The 17,604-nt window shown below is 45.2% G+C and overlaps 1 protein-coding gene across 3 annotated transcripts; it reads left to right on the top strand.

The window, feature by feature from the left end:
- The first annotated feature begins 3,485 nt into the window (after positions 1–3,485).
- On the top strand, positions 3,486–16,793 carry LOC137305969 (dynein axonemal assembly factor 10-like). 3 transcript variants are annotated; one of them, XM_067974946.1, is made up of 8 exons: positions 3,768–4,059; positions 8,399–8,499; positions 9,992–10,122; positions 12,470–12,571; positions 13,129–13,244; positions 14,353–14,487; positions 15,484–15,581; positions 16,307–16,793. In XM_067974946.1, the coding sequence occupies exons 1-8, from the start codon at positions 3,865–3,867 to the stop codon at positions 16,512–16,514; spliced, it is 1,086 nt and encodes a 361-aa protein (XP_067831047.1). In that variant the 5' UTR covers positions 3,768–3,864; the 3' UTR covers positions 16,515–16,793. The 3 variants fall into 3 exon arrangements, with proteins under 3 accessions (XP_067831048.1, XP_067831047.1, XP_067831046.1); XM_067974945.1 differs by having other exon boundaries at positions 16,304–16,793; XM_067974947.1 differs by lacking the exon at positions 8,399–8,499 and having other exon boundaries at positions 3,486–4,059; positions 16,304–16,793.
- Positions 16,794–17,604: the final 811 nt, after the last annotated feature.

Raw genomic sequence — 17,604 nt, 5'->3', positions numbered from 1 at the left:
AGGAACACATACACACACACATATACACACGGAGGCACACATATACACATAGAGGCAAACTTGAGTGGCACCCCATCCACCACCTTAAGCATTCATTCCCTCCACCCCCGACACACCGTGGCTGCAGTGTGTACCATCTACACAATCATTTTGATACAGAATGTAGCCATTCGGCCCATCACGCTTAGACTGATGTTTACCCCCTTCCACCAGTTACTTTAATCCCAGATAAAAGCAGGAAACCCTGGGAATATTCAGCAGGTCAGTCACAATCTGTAAATAGATAAGTACAGTTATAATATTTTGGGTCTGTACCGCTCATCAGACTGATTATGACGTTTTGGGATTAACTGGTTATTCATCCCATTGCTGTTTGTCAGATCTTGCTACGTACAAAATGGTTGCTGTGTCTGCCTGCAAAACAACAGCGACTGCACTTCAAAGTAATTAATTGCTTGCAAAACACAGAGCATGCAAAACTTGCGAGCATGCATTCCATATCCTAATAACCCTTTGCATGAGAAAACTCCTAATCCTCCCCGCTTTAAACATCTAGTACCAATCCTGAACCCTTTTCCATTCATTCATCGAACAATGGAAATAAACCACTACTATTTACTCTCTCAAATCCTTTCAGAATTTTGAGCACAATTAAATTTCCATTTTAACTTTTGCTCCCTTGAAAAAAGCCTCTGTTTTTTTACATTTTTTGCCCTAACTATATCTTCCTAGTGAACCCATTTTGCACTGATCCATGGCTCTAATATCCTTTCTATAAAGGGGTGCCCAAAACTGCACACAATACTCTAACTGGGGCCCAACCATTGGCTTGTTTTGCATTCAATATTCCCCATACTGTATATAGAATCCCATTTGCCCTTTCTCCATCTGCAATCCCACTTATAATGATCTGTGTACCTGCACCCAACTATCTCACTCCTCTTCCACTCTGTTGAGACTTAGAAGGGGCAGTTTTCCAACTTTGTGCCATTGGTACAGAATCACCTGCGTGCTGCCTGTAATTTTCAGATTATTCATTTGCTGGAAGATTATGGAATGAGCACTCCCAGAGAGTGAGGGGTGACTAACATCATATACGCACAGGTTCAGGCCAGGTTCAGATCCAGTTTAAGGATCTCTGCACTCTCCACCCCCACCATTATCCTTCATCCCAGGGCTACACTTCACAGGGGCAAAATATAGAGCAGAGTTTGGGAACAGTTTGCATCCCCATTGCTTTCTGGTTATAGATAATACAAGGAGAGATGAGACAAGGAAGGAGAAATGGAAGGAAGGAAGACAGGAAGAAAAGAAGGAAAGAAAGAAAATAAATGTGTATCACTTTTCGGGCATTACTAGACTTAATGCAATGATGGAATTTGCTGAAACCAATCTACACACAATGGCCACTAGGTGGAATCTGTGTCCTGAGTTTTCAAAACACATTTAAAACCTAGAACACTCTACATGATATGTACAAATACTTACTTACAAATTAATGTAACATTTTAAATAAACTATTTTAAAATATCGTTATATTTAACAAACCAAATGAAACATACCACACTGTTAAGTTAATAAACATATATTGGGGAAGAAACATTAACTCAGATTGCCACACCGCTCAGTGGGTAAATGCTCGGCCTGGTGTGGTTTTGAACCGGGCAGACCGGGAAGGTCCGGTTTTGATTCCGGCTATGGGATAAATTAGCTGATTTCAGCTGAGGAAGCAGTTGGAGAGTTACAGCTTGTCTCAGCATCATCTGGGCTGAGGGGAGAGTGGGTGGAAATCAGTCAGCATTACCCTGACCAGATTCCTGCACGTGGGCACATGTCGGGGGTGGGGGAGAGCCGGACCAGGCTTGGTTATAATATTCTCCACAGTTGAATAGAATCATAGAATCTTACAGCACAGAAGGAGGCCATTCAGCCCATCATGCCTATTCTGGCTCTTTGCATTCAATTCGTCCCCTCCCCCTGCTCTTTCCCCATAGCCCTGCAAATTTTTCCTTTTCAAGTATTTATCCAATTCCCTTTTGAAAATTACTATTGAATCTGCTTCCTCCGCCCTTTCAGGCAGCGCATTCCAGATCATAACAACTCACTGCGTAAAAGAAAAGACTTCATCTCCCCTCTGGTTCTTTTACCAATTACCTTAAATCTGAGTCCTCTGGTTACTGACCCTTCCACCAGTGGAAACAGTTTCTCCTTATTTACTCTAACAAAACCCCTCACAATTTCAAACACCTCTATCAAATCTCCCCTTAACCTTCTGCAGGCACTGACTGACTGGACTTACACATGAAGAATAGGCACTTGGCTGAGGTCGGACCGGGGTGGGAGGATGGGGGTGCGGGGGCTGCTATCACTGGTGGAATCGTACGGCAGCATGATTCTGCACCTTCAGGAGTCGAGGGGAGAAAATGAAAAGGAAACACAGCGATCGCTGACAGTTGTGGGCCGCTGTTTCCACAGGCTGGGAAATATTCCTCCCTTTTCAGCTGTGTTTCTGCTGTGTGATTGATCAGTAATAATTATTTTGCAGGTATTAATGAGAACTCCACAATGTGGGAGTACCATCACTAAAAGCAATGAAAATAAAAGCAACAACAAACTGCAGTTAATTAACACTTGGCCATGCACACTGGGCCGTGCATCAGTGAAGGCATTTAACCCTTTGTCTCTCGCACTCTACTTCATTGCTCTGTCGAAAACCATTCACAAGGAGCACAAGACAGATACAGAGAAAGAAGGCCATTCAGCCCAAGTTCAACCATCCTGAAAGACCCTACTGTGCTTCCCACCCTCCCAGAGGGTAACGTGAGCTGTAACGGGCTGTCCCTTTGGCCCCCTCAGCTGACCAGCGGAATGGAAATAATGCCCAGGATTCTAAATGGCTCGGGCCCCTACCAGCAAGAAGGTCGTGGGTTCAGGTCCCACTCCAGTGACTTGAGCACGAAATCCAGGCTGACACTCCCAGTGAAATTGGCACCACTGTCGGAGGTGCCGTCTTTTAGATAAGACGTTAATGTCTGCCCTCTGAGGTGGACATAAAAGATCCCCCTGCCACTATTTCGAAGAAGAGCAGGGGAGTTCTCCCCAGTGTCCTGGCCGATATTTATCCCTCAAACAACATCACTAAAAATAAATAATCTGGGCATTATCACATTACTGTTTGTGGGACCTTGCTGGCTGCCGGATTTCCGACATTACAACTCTTGACAAGAACTTTTGTTATCCAAAATGCATGTTTCAGCACTTGGAATTCTTCAAAAACACTTCAAAAAAAAAGTCGTCATTTGGCTGTAAAGCGCTTTGGGACGTCCTGAGGTGGTGAAAGGCGCTATAGAAATGCAAATCTTTCTTTTCCTTTAAGTTATTCCTCGCTCGGCCGGCCGGGGTCACTGTTCCCAGACTGGGTGGGCGGAAGCAAGGCGCCAGGCCCCGCCTCCCAGCAACTTTCCTTTCACTTTCCACTCAGTTTCCTCTGTTGTGTTTGATTTTAAATCTGACCTGAGATTCCTTGTGCTTCAAATCTTTTTTTTTCGCGGCGATCTTTAAAACCCCTTGAAATCAGAGCTGGGGAATTAGCATTTTTTTTAAAAAACAACACAATTTTAAAGGAATTTTAAAGTTTTCTTTTTCTTTTGTTAGTTTCGACTAGAACTTAAGAATCAGAGCGGATCGGAAGAATCTGTATTCTTTAAATAGAATTTAATCTGAATGTTTACATTCTGATCGGTTGTGCACAAAGGAGATCTGCGTTATTTGAATGAAATCTTTTTTAAAAAATCATTCATTCATCTTTAATCCCCTTCTTTTCCCCGTCCCTTATCTGCGCGACAGGGTCGCTGCCCCCTTGCGATGTCAGACAGTCCCAAGCCCCGCCTGGTGTCTCTATCCCATCGGAAACTGCCTCTCACCCCCTTCGGGTGCCTGTGGATCCCGTGTAGCAACCGGTTCGTCTGCCTGGGGACATGCTCCGTCTCCGGGGCACCAAGTAGGGGAATCATCGGGGTTTACGGGACAACGAGCGGGGAGATCAAAGACGTGCACACGGTAACTCTTTTGTTTCATTCTCCCTCTATATTTTATATATTCCGTGTTGCAAATGGTGGGAAAAAGCGAAGGGGAAATGTTACAGGAAAGTGTTACAATGTAGCAATCACAAAGATTCAATGTTGCAATCGCCAGGGGAAATAATGGCTACAATGTAACGAAGGATCCCTGTACAATGGGCTCGCTGCTCTGGCTCCATTTGGCGAGATGCTGATCTCATCTCGACCGTCAGCAGTAGAGCTGATGCAATGAATTGGTCCCAGGTAAGAGATTCAGACAGAAGCAAAATACCGCAGGTGCTGGAAATCTGAACTAAAAAAACAGGAAATGCTGGAAACTCTCAGCGGGTCAGGCAGCAACTCAGTGGAGAGAGAAACAGAGTTAACGTCTCAGGTCGATGACCTTTCATCAGAACTGGAAGATGTTAAGAGATTCAGACAGTCTCCTTTCTCAGGTGTGGGGATTTCCACTCAAAGTGACATATTGTCACCATTCGTGTAGCTTGTCCATTTCCACTTGCACAAAACATGTCAATTTCAATGACTTAGGAAATGATTTTTTTATATCATGGATCAAATTCTGGATTATTATTTTTTTGACTTATTTGATTAAGTTGTATAGCTCTTTTTCGGCCGGCATGGATCCAATGGGTCGAATGGCCTCCTTCTGTGCCGTAACTTTCTATGATTCTATGATTTCATGATTCTGCCGTAGCAAGGTTCTGCCCGCAGCCTCCCCTTCCCCCCCCCCCCAGAGGCGGAGCTGGTGTTCGGCTGACTGGGAGAGGGGGTGAAGGGTCAAACTCGAGATTTGACCAATAACCTGCTCACCGATACTCAGTTTGGGTTCTGCCAGGACCACTTAGCTCCAGACCTCATCACAGCCTTGGTCTGAACATGGACACCACCACCACCACCACAACAACTAGCATTTATATAGTGCCTTTAACAAGAGCTGAATTCCAGCGGTGAGGTGAGAGTGACTGCCCTTGATATCAAGGCAGCATTTGACCGAGTGTGACACCAAGAAGCCCTAGTAAAATTGAAGTCAATGGGAATCAGGGGGAAAACTCTCCAGTGGCTGGAGTCATACCTAGCGCAAAGGAAGATGGTAGTGGTTGTTGGAGGCCGATCTCAGCCCCAGGACATTGCTGCAGAAGTTCCTCAGGGCAGTGTCCTAGGCCCAACTACCTTCAGCTGTTTCATTAATGGCCGTCAGAAGTGGGGCTGTTTGCTGATGATTGCAGTGTTCAGTTCCATTCACAATTCTTCACATAATGAAGCAGTCCATGCCCATATGTTTCAAGACTGACAATATCCAGGATTGGGCTGATAAGTGGCAAGTAACATTCGCGCCAGACAAGTGCCAGGCAATGACCATCTCCAACAAGAGAGAGTCTAACCACCTCCCCTTGACTTTCAACGGCATTACCATCGCCAAATCCCCCACCATCAACATCCTGGGGGTCACCATTGACCAGAAACTTAACTGGACCAATCACATAAACGCCATGGCTACTAGAGCAGATCAGAGGCTGGGTATTCTGTGGCAAGTAGCTCACCTCCTGACTCCCCAAAGCCTTTCCACCATCTACAAGGCACGAGTGTGATGGAATACTCTCCACTTGCCTGGATTGGTGCAGCTGCAACAACACTCAAGAAGCTCAGCACCATCCAGAACATAGCAGTCCACTCGATCAGCACCTCATCCACCACCCTAAACATCCACCCCCTCCACCACCGTTGACTGCATGGGACCCACGTGGCAGGAATCACAGTTGCTAGTATTGTGTAAAGCACTTTAAGATCAGCTGACTCAGCACATTCTCGGGGCTTGAACCTAGGACCTGCTGGTCTAAATGTCCACACTGGGCACTGCATTCACCAGCTGAGCAAAATGATGATTAGACTTGCAGTATAATAGTTACTGTGGCGAGTGTATCAGATTGCTTCTAACTGTTACATTGTCACAGAAACATATGGTAGCAGATCGCACTATAAATATCTATAAAATTGCTGCACTGTATGCATTCTCACTAAGTAATGGTAAGTTTTATATGATCCACCTTTCCTGTCATTTTGAGATTTTTGTAATTTTATCATACATATCTTTTTATCCAGTTTTGTTTTTGGAACATTCCTGGAGGAGATACTGTGGCTGGAGGAAAGACAAAGATAACAAATGATAAAATAATTTAAAATGTGTCGGTGGTTTCTCCCTCTCATTGCTCTGCACTTTTGCCCGAGTTCATTGTTTTTCTTGTTCTAATTTAAAGGGGCGATGGCTATCTAAAGGAACATATTCTTCATGAACAAATGTTGGGCAAAACACTTTTCCCCTCCTCCCCACTGGAAAAGAGAATTTGCAATGCCATTCATAGTGATGATTTTGTGTGTGTCTCTCCATCTTCTGGTTTGCCATTGCAGAAACTGCACCTTTTCTGTATTCTGCCCTTGCAGAGTTGCATACACAAGGGCCAAAAAAGACCCCGCGTGTGGTAATCAGTTTACTAAATTTAACTTCGTCTCATACTGCACTACCAAATTCTCTTTGAAATGGTGGCTGTTATCGCACAAACAAGAGGTTTGATACTAAAATAATTGATAACTTTACTTACAAACAAATAGCAATATGAAGCATAATAATCTCAAATAATAAAAGCACAATATATGTATAAGAAACACGATGGGAATGTATATAATTACCCTTTACAAGAACTTCTCTTCACTCTGGTGTCTGTTAATTTGACAAAGTGCTCTTGCTGCATTGTGAATTCTACCTGTCTGCACCCCAGTTAGAAGCTTAAACCCCTTTGAGAGTTTTACGATCTGTTTGTCCGACCACTAAGGAACTTCTGGTTTCTTCCTCCATCTGGAATAACGGGAAGCAAGAAAATAAATTGACAAACAACTTTTTGTTGAAGGCCCTACCTCTTTGGAGAAAAAAAGTGAACGAATCAAAAATTCCGTCAGTTACACTCAATGTTCAGCCTCCCATTTCTTGCCAATCACCGTTGTTTAAACACCTTGAAAGCCAGGAAAACCAGTCCTGCAAATATTGTGACCGGTAAGCTAGTTACACTACCCAAGTTTGTGTTGATGTGATGCAGTTTTGGCTTCACCTTGAGGCAGCTAATATTATATAATGTGACGTTGCCAGAATCACAGTTAGACAAGTGATGTAAGACTAACTGAAGAGGCTAGTCTCCTGCTTCTGCTTCTCGCTGCCTACAGTATAACCACAACTTCAAGAAAGCTTTAAGAGTTTTCAGGGGTTCCTTTGAGCCTTTTTAATTTTAATTTTTTAATCTTGTGGATGTTTGTGGGGAACTGACAGGACAGCCAGCTCTCCACTGGTATTAACATTTAACCAGCAAGCAATGACCGGATGTGGGTCGCGAACTCCATATTCCAAGGCATGCGCAGTGCAGGAGCCAGACTGATCTTGGACTCACTAGGCTTATTTAAGGAGCAGGCCCAGCACCACTTTCACAGGGCAACTAGGGATGGGCAATAAATGGGGCCTTGCCAGCCTCACCCACACCCTGAGACCAAATGAAAAAAATGTAGTGGTACACAATATTCTTTAAAGTCATGCAATACTCTTAATTGAGCCCCTCAAAATTGCTCCAGCACCTGTGACAGATTTGTAAAGAAAGTCCTGCATTTCTACAGTGCCATTCATGTCCTCAGGATCTCCCAAAGTGCCTTACAGCCAATTAAGTACTTTTGAAATGAAGTCACTGTTGTAATGTTGGAAATATGACAGCCAGGTCCCACAAACAGCAATGTGATAATGACCAGTTAATCTGTTATCTGGTTGAGGGATATATATTGGCAGGAGAACTCCCCTGCTCTTCTTCAAAATAGTGGCCATGGAACCTTTACATCCATCTGAGAGGGCAGGTGGGGGCCTGGGTTTAACGTATCATCCAAAAGACGACAGTGCAGCGCTCCCTCAGTACCGCACAGTAGTGTTGGCCTGGATTTTATGTTCATGTCTCTGGAGTGGGAATTGTAGTAACCAATTCTTGACCCTAGTGTTAATACAGCACAAAATCCTCTCCAGACACACCCCGGGTTTGGAAAGACAAAGTCTATGGTTGTATTCCAGGGTGTTTTTCCTCACTTCAAGTGGACATGGTGTACAAATTTCACAAATCCACTCTGCCAAAACCCAACTGACAACAATGATATGGCTGAGATGGTAATCAAATCTACCGCCTGTACCTGCTGCATGCCACAGTGCGTTGGCGCTCCACCAGGCCATGCCAGCGTGCAGCCGGTCCTACTGCAGTAATACTGCGATCTCAAGAAACCTTATTTCTTTCACCTTGTAGATCGAAAAGGCCCAAGCCTTCAGGTGTGGCACATTTGGAGCCACCAGTCTGCAGCAGAGGCACCTGGCAACAGGAAACTTTGATGGCAATCTTCAGATCTGGTAATGAGTGCAGTTGGTTGGTTGAGTTGGTTAGAGCATGGGTTTATGTAAAACTTCAAAATAAAAACTCTTTCAATTATTTCCAAAATCCTGCAATAAATCTGGCCTTTTGTTTAATATATTCTCCTCTCTTCTAATGATGATGATGTCTTGGTGGAGAATGGTTCCAAGGGCCACAGACTCTCTTCAGCACCTCACCAAGCAGCCATTTTTCTTATGTGAGCCTAGTGTAGGCTCATCGACTGTGGAGGGCATCACAGCTGAACCGACCCAGTCCTCGCACTACGTCACTGTGCGTGTGTTTACCACTGGGATCACCAGAGAGTGCTCAGGAGCAGCAGCCCCTTGCCTTCCCTAGCAGAGTGACATTGAGGCCAATTGTAACTTCCCTGCCATTGCCCTGGCTGGAATCAGTTAACTTTTCATGGACCAGGAATCAAAGCTAGAATCTGGACTGAGTGGCTCAGTACCGCATCAGGCGACTCCTGGACCCACTAAGCTTGTCATGGGAGCTCACCTGTCATTAATTGTCCGCATGGTTGGTAATTTGACGGGGGAAGGGGGATTGCATGCAGTGTACGTTGGTGTGCCCTGGAGTGGCAGAATGTGGGTTCTCACTTACAGTTCACCATCTGGTAAGTTCGGGGAGATAGGCACCACTCAACCTAGGGGGTTGAAGGCACGGCCGCCGATGGTGGAGCGATGGAAATCGGGGATGTGCAAGAGACCAGATTTGGAGGACTCTTCATTTGAATTCTAAAGGTGCTTTATAATAGTACAGCTGAGTGCAGTGGCAGGGGTCTCCCTCTGTCACCCACACTCCACACTATAAACGAGCCCACGTACCGGGAACCAAAAGCATGAAAATGTGGGTTGACATTCTTGCCTTCGGGGTAAGGGAGGTGGCTTCAGTTATGTGAAGGGGGCAGAGCCAGTCCCTGCAGGTTAACTGTCCGAGGGTCTTTGTGTAAAAGTAAAGCCCAGGTGCCTGCAGAGTCTGGCTCCCCTGTCCCAAGTGTAAAAAGTGGGACAGTTGGGGTTGCCAACCCCTCCCAGATTGTCCTGGAGTCTCCTGGAATTAAAGATTAATCTCCCGGAAACACTCCAGCGATCAGCCCGGAAAATGATGGGGGCGTTCCCTTCTCCCTCTTTGCTCCGGCCGGACTTGCAACAAACAGAAGGGCTGCAACACATCCAGGATGCAATGCGGCCCTGGTAAAACCAGGCTATGGATAGGGCGGTTTCTGGAGGGCAGAGGATTGTGGGTATTGTGGCCACCATTATTGACTGATTGCAGTGAGGATTGATGTGCTGGGCACCCAATGGTGGGCGTGTGAGGGCGGGGCAGTTGGAGGTGGGAGGTCATGTGATGTGATCTACGGTCCAGCCAGACTTGGCGACTCTAAGGGACGGTAGACCACAGTCTGCCAAGCCTGCAGCGGAAGTGCAAGTATAAAAGCACCTAAAAGCTGTCCTATTGCCATCCCCACAGGGACCTGGAGGCACCTGAAGCTCCTCTCTACTCAGCCAAAGCACACCGAGAAATCATTAACTGTATCGATGGTGTAGGTGGGCTCGGAATTGGACAGGGGGCCCCAGAGATAGTCACTGGCAGCAGGGATGGTGAGTACTTGTATAAAGGTGGTTAAAACTGAATTGGCAAAAGAACCAGAGGGGAGATAAGGAGAAATCTTTTTACACAGCGAGTTGTTCTGATCTGGAATGCGCTGCCTGAAAGTGCGGTGGAAGCAGATTCAATAATAACTTTCAAAACGGAATTGGATAAATACTTGAAAAGGAGAAACTTGCAGGCCAATGGAGAAAGAGCAGAGGAGTGGGACTAGAATGATACCCGGACTTCAAGGGTTAAGTTACGAGGAGAGATTACACAAATTGGGGTTGTATTCTCTAGAGTTTAGAAGGTTAAGGGGTGATCTGATTGAAGTTTAAGATATTAAGGGGAACAGATAGGGTGGATAGAGAGAAACTATTTCTGCTGGTTGGGGATTCTAGGAGTAGGGGGCACAGTCTAAAAATTAGAGCCAGACCTTTCAGGAGTGAGATTAGAAAATATTTCTACACACAAAGGGTGGTAGAAGTTTGGAACTCTCTTCCGCAAACGGCAATTGATACTAGCTCAATTGTTAAATTTAAATCTGAGATAGATAGCTTTTTGGCAACCAAAGGTATTAAGGGATATGGGCCAAAGGCAGGTATATGGAGTTAGATCACAGATCAGCCATGATCTTATCAAATGGCGGAGCGGGCTCGAGGGGCTGAATGGCCTACTCCTGTTCCTATGTTCCTATAGTTGGATAGCTCTTCCAAAGGGCCGGCACAGGCACGATGGGCCAAATGGCCTCCTTCTGTGCTGTATCATTCTATGAAATCAAGACTCATCGCACTACTGCAACTATAACCCAGGATCTCAAACTATGTAGCTCCTTTATTCCCTTCTCTCTACATCCTACAAGCTTTTAAAACCCAAGTTTGAGGGAAGAAGGGGATGAGGAGGGCAAGAACTCAGAAAATTGGCCCTTTGGAGTGAAATGCATCAAAACTAGGGTCACGTTATTGAACCAAAACAAATGAGTGTCACTGCTGATGAGTGAAACTTGACCGGCTGGTCCTGGAGAGCCGTATATTGTTTCTACCACTGATACAAACCCTGCATTATTTATGTATCTATTTAACCTGCTAGATAAATGGATACCAGCTGCTCCATCACCAATACAGCTTTCCCACCCATGCCGTTATCATCTGGAGGCTCTGATGTTCTCCTACCTAGTCTCCCCGCTTCCACCCTCCATAAATCGCAACTCCTTCAGAATGCTGCTCCCCATATCCTTACCCATTCAAAGCCCTGCACTTTCCATCTGCCTGGTTCTCACCAGGGTCCCATGGCTCCCTGCCCCCTTCCACTCAACAGCGTACAGATTAGGGTCTAACAATGAAACATTCAACAATGGGCCAGACAAAGGGGGCCTTGTTTTAACATCTCACTTAAGGACGGCACCTCTGACAATGCAACGCGTCCTCAGTATCGCAGTGAAGTGTCAGCCAAGACCAGGATGTTCAAACTTTGCTTTTACAGGTTATTTAAAGTCCACATCTAAAGTTTCAATCCCTGTTCCATTGATTCCCAGATATCTCAAGTTGCTGATATTAACCAATCTGGATGTTTTGATTTGGGATTTATCCACAATGAGAGGACAGCCCTTTCCAAAACCTTCAGCCCCAGGAAATTCAAACATTTAATAGAGGTGTTCAAAATTAAGGGGGCTTTTGATAGAGTAAATAAGGTGAAACTGTTTCCACTGGCAGGAGGGTCGGTAACCAGAGGTCACAGATTTAAGGTAATTGGCAAAAGAACCAGAGGGGAGATGAGGAGAATGTTTTTTACGCAGCGAGTTGTTATGATCTGGAATACGCTGCCTGAAAAGGCGGTGGAAGCAGATTCATTAGTAACTTTCAAAAAGGAATTGGATAAATAATTGAAAAGGAAAAAATTTACAGGGCTATGGGGAAAGAGTAGGGGAATGGGACCAATTGGATAGCTCTTTCAAAGAGCCGGCACAGGCTTGATGGGCTGAATGGCCTCCTTGGGTGCTGTGAGATTCTATGAAACAGAAAATTAGTGAGTAAGAAATATGAGTGCAACTAGCACTGAGTTGCCTGGACTTTGAGAGCAAGAACTAACGGGCCATAAACAGGTGACTGGCTGTACTTTGTACTGAGATTATGGCCCAAGTCCTGGGGTGGGGCTTGACAGCACAATCTGCTCGCTCTGGAGCAAGAGCCAAGCTGACTCTGATGATGGGTCGATCTGGCAGCCGACATCCCACCAAACAGTTCATCGGACTCCCATCAGTTAGGACGGAGGGAGTTTGGAGGGGAATGTGCTTGTAGGTGTCAAATATGAGAAATACCTGACACATGTGATCCCTTCATTTTGTATCTTTTCTCAAAGGTACAGTCAAGGTCTGGGATTCACGACAAAAGGATCTTCCTGTGGCCAATATGGAGCCTGCAGAGGGAGCCAGTCGGAGGGACTGCTGGACAGTTGCTTTTGGTGAGATGCTGCTCATAAAATCTATATCACGTCACGCAACATACAAATACACACAGACACACGCACATACACACACACGGACACACACATACATACACACGGACACATATACATACATACACACGGACACACATACATACACACGGACACATATACATACACACATAGGCACACACATACATAGACACACACATATACATATACAAACTTACACACACATAGACACACGCAGACACACACATATACTTACACATAGACACATACACATGCATAGATACACAGACACAAAAACATATACATAACACATAGACACATGCAGACACATACATATACACTTACACACACAGACACACATATACACACGTATACATATACACACACCTGTATACACACATCTGTATACATACATATCTGTATACATACACACATCTATTTACATACATACGTACACATACACATACATATGTTTAAAGTATGTTCTATGTTTAGAGTATGTTCTGTGTTTAAAGTATGTTCGTATTGCGCTTAAAATATGTTTGCTTTGGGCTGGTTCTCAGGCCACGCGTGCACTCGGTGGGACCGCTGCGTGTGCGCCGGATACGACAACGGGGACATCAAACTGTTCGACTTGCGAAACATGGCAGTGCGATGGGAGACAAACATCAGGAGCGGGGTGAGTATGGGCGATCCAAGCACATCCTCGGGGAGAGAAATAAAATGCTCCCATGGCTCAGTCGGTAAATTGGTATGAAACTGAACGATACGCCCCTGGGGCCTGGCGTCAGTCTCAGTCTCTGGTCTGAGCTGAGTTAATGGAACTCACCCGGGGGCCTGGCGTCAGTCTCAGTCTCTGGTCTGAGCTGAGTTAATGGAACTTACCCGGGGCCGCAGTGGAAGTTGATTCCAGCTGTAGTTCCCCGTCTGCTGAGCTCAGCGAACTCTGTGCGGATTATAACTGGCGTCAGCTCCCCAGCGGCGGTGGCAGGGACTGAAATCATGCTTCCGATCCCTATCCAGTGTTCAACCGTGGCTCAGTGGTAGCACTCTCGCCTCTGAGTCAGAAAGTCCAACTGGGTTCAAGTCCAACTCAAGCAACTTGAGCCCATGATCCAGACTGACACTCCCAGTGCAGTACTGAGGGAGTGCTGCCCTGTCAGAGGTGCCGTCTTTCAGATGAGACGTTAAACCGAGGCCCTGTCAGCCCTCTCAGGTGAACTTGAAAGATTCCATGGCATTATTTCGAAGAAGAGGAGGGGAGTTCTCCCCGATGTCCTGGGCCAATATTTATCCCTCAATCAACATCACTAAAACAGATTATCTGGTCATTATCACATTGCTGTTTGTGGGATCTTGCTGTGCGCAAATTGGCTGCCATGTTTCCTACATTACAATAGTGACTGCACTTCAAAGTACTTTATTGGCTGTAAAGAGCTTTGGGACATCCTGAGGTCATGAAAAGCGCTGTAGAAAAGCAAGTTCTTTCTTCCAGTGACTCCTGATAGAAAGCGCTGTTTCTGGACATTAGACGAGGATAGAACTGAGCTGGGCTCTGATGAAATAACTTTTTTGTCACTCTCTGTCTATGGTTACACATAAAGAATGGCCATTTGATCACGTAGCTGAGAGGTTGCTGCGGCCCATGGAACCATCCCCCAGTGAGCAACACTGTCCCAGGGGAGGGAGAAGGGGAAAATACATAAAATATAGCTGAGCAAAGGAACTAAATGTGGTTTTTAAAGCTTCTTCAAGCCTGTGTTGTTTTGGCGTCCATCTCGGGGTAGGTTTGCTGCGTTGAGTTCGATGGGAAGGACACAAGTTTGAACAAACTGGTGGCAACAACGCTGGAAGGAAGGATCCATGTCTTCAATATGCAGAAGTTCCACACAAACAAGGGCTTCACCTGTCAGAGTGAGAAGGTAAGAAATTCGCCACTGCTTAAATAACCCTGAAGGAGCTATTGGGATACCCTGGTCTTTTAGGAAGCGACCTGACATGGTCCAAGGATTAACTGGGGTCTCGAGGGAGGAGATTGGGGCAGATTAGGGGGTGTTGGATAGTCGAGCTTGTCCAGTGATGCAAGGTAAGTTAAGCATCATTGGGTAACCATGGTCTCCAGGAGCTTGATTGATTGCATTAAGGAGTTGGGAAGAATTTCCCCAGAGTTCTGTTGAAATCAGTCACAGTATTTTGTATTTCTTTTGCTACCATTAGCTGTACTAATGGTTCAGGAGATTGAACTAATCTTGTGGATAAGATCCGCAGTGATGGCTCTTCATACTTTGCATTGCAGTTTTAAAAACTATTCTGCTTGTCTTTTGGAACTCATTTCAGAGAGCCTAGGTATACAACGGAGTCTGAATTACTGAGATAGGCAGCACCAAATTAGGATCCAGTGGTGCAGGATTGAGTGCAAAGTACTAGTACCTTTCCATCTCCCTGTAGCTGCGCTGCTAAAATCAAGGATCATTGCACTGTCTCCAACTCCGACTGATTCTTTACCACAACTTGACTCCTTACCTCCCTCACTCATCCCTTCCACCTACAATCTATTGTCTTTTTTAAAACTCAAGTTTGGTGTCAATTAACCACCACCTCTTCATTTAGTTTGTTTTCTCTCTGTGTGGTCCAGCTCTGAGAGTCTCGGCCCATCCTCTAGGTTTCTTCATACAAAACGGAGGTGACCCAGGAGTGGCCTCTTCACATCTGCTTCCATAAACTGCTCAGGGTTGTACGGACGAACCCTTTGACATGTTACTACTCTTAGTTGGTAGAAATATACTTCTTAAAAAAATTTCAGGTCTGTAAAAGAGGGAGTCTCACCATCAGGAACTCTGGTCGAAGAAGTCCCCCATTAGGGGTATTGTACGCATTATTACAAAGGCTATTAACATATTTTCATTTTCATTTTAAAGCCGTACAAATTTACAGCTTGGACCGTGCGGCATTTGCCTCAAAATCGAAATATCTTTGTAACAAGTGGAGGAGCTGGGTGTCTGCATCTGTGGAAACAGTAAGTGGCCGTGTCTTGAGTTTGGGCAAGAGCTGAGGGGGTTACGTGTTACCAGCACACCAGCGTGCGGGTTGGTGCAGTGGTGGCTATCAGTTTGTGACCACAGCAACACACGTTCTTGACTGCGGCTGGTCAGTCAAGGAGAAGCCAGGGGCGGGGGGGGGGAAAGAGAGGTGAATGAGCGACTTGCTCTGGTCTGTTTCCATGTCCTCGAATGGCCTCACATCCTCACGGATTTGAGAGGTCACCAGGCAAAGGGGAGAAAGGACATTTCAAAAATAAATTACAGGGAATAAATAAAAGTGGAGCAGGGGATGAGTATAAAAATAATTAGAAATTTATTTTTTCAGGTGTCCCCTTCATTCCTTAAGGCAGTCACTCCTGCCGCAGGTGCTGGCCGACCTCTACTCCCCAGCCCAAGTGGCCGTTTGTGACCATTGTCGGGTTATTCAACCAAGTAGGGCATCACAGTCAAAACTGATCCTGTCCTCATCCCAGCACATGGGCACTTTCCTGTAGCCAGCAGACTCAGGAACTGGGCCTAACCCAGGGTCACGGTGGCCAGTTGTAGCGGCCTCAAACAATGCCCCCAGCTTTGATTTCTGCTCTTCGTGGTACCACACCCCATGGTACATTGACCTCACTGAGCCAGCAGGAGAAGATAATCATTCTTTGGATTTTCAGTGTTTGTCCTATGTGTCTCTTTTTTTTTTGTTTGCCAGCAGTGAATCTCCAACGCTGCTCGAAAGGACCGACCATGAGCGGGAGGACAAGGAGTCAACAGGTGCCACCTCACTCCTGAACAGCATCTCCCTCTCGTCTCAACCCATCGGCAGCCTGGATTGGAATGCTGATAAGCAAGGCCTCTGCATCTCTGCATCCTTTGACCATAATGTCCACATCCTCATCGTTGCAGACCAGAAGAATTTTTAGATACTGGGCAATGAGCAGCTCGGGAACTACGGAGGCAGCGAGAACTATTTTTATTACTTGATATTTTTCAGCAATCTACTGACTTGTCAAAAGCCATTTTATTGGGGACCACCACTCTGAGGATGTGGCAGTGTATCTAAAGTAGCAGATACTGTATTTTGTTAGTAAGGGTTTACACTGTAACAAAAGGCTGAGTTTAACAACTGTACTTTTCATTGAAATATTCGCTCATCTCATTGTCATACCACTGTTGGTAAAATAAACAATACTGTGAAGATATAGCAGCAGAGCTGGGGGTATATTTAGCACAGATGCAAAATTCCATTCAGTGCAGGCAAGCAGGGTGTGGGAATAAAACAAGAAAATAATGTCAATCAGATCCAAATTATTTAGCGTACTGCACTTCAATTAAACACAATAATTAAATGGAGGAATGTGTATACCTTGGAGCGATTACAAGGATATTCATTCTGGTGTCATTCTACAAGAGCAAAACTGAAGTAATTTATAAACACCGCATCCTTGTAATTACAGCAACTATGAAACTCTTTCAATGAATTCTGCAGGAGGTGTATTGCAAGAACTAGTCTTGAAAACGCTCCAAGATATCTTATTTTGTTCAATGTAACATTTAAGGAGTAATTCTGTTTCGTTTTGGATCTGTTCTTTTGTCATAGAATCATACACCATAGGAGGAGGCCATTCAGCCCATCATGCCTGTGTTGGATCTTTGAAAGAGAATCCCACTCCCTGCTTTTTCCCCCATAGCATAGCCCTGCATTTTTTTTTCCTTTTCATGTATTTATCCAATTCCTTTTTGAAAGTTGCTATTGAATCTGCTTCCACCGCCCTTTCAGGTCGTGCATTCCAGATCATAATTTGCCACGTAAAAAAAAAAATTCTCCACATCTCCCCCAGGTTCTTTTGCCAATGATCTTAAATGTGTCCTCTGGTTATTGACCTTCCTGCCAATGGAAATAGTTTCTCTTTATTTGCTCTATCAAAATCCATCATAATTTTGAACACCTCTATTAAATCTCCCCTTAACTTTCTCTGCTAGGAGAACAATCCCAACTTGTAAGCTCAGATG

Source organism: Heptranchias perlo, chromosome 41, assembly GCF_035084215.1.
Source record: "Heptranchias perlo isolate sHepPer1 chromosome 41, sHepPer1.hap1, whole genome shotgun sequence".
Classification (NCBI taxonomy): Eukaryota; Metazoa; Chordata; class Chondrichthyes; order Hexanchiformes; family Hexanchidae; genus Heptranchias; species Heptranchias perlo.
This window is presented reverse-complemented; position numbering and strand designations above follow the sequence as displayed.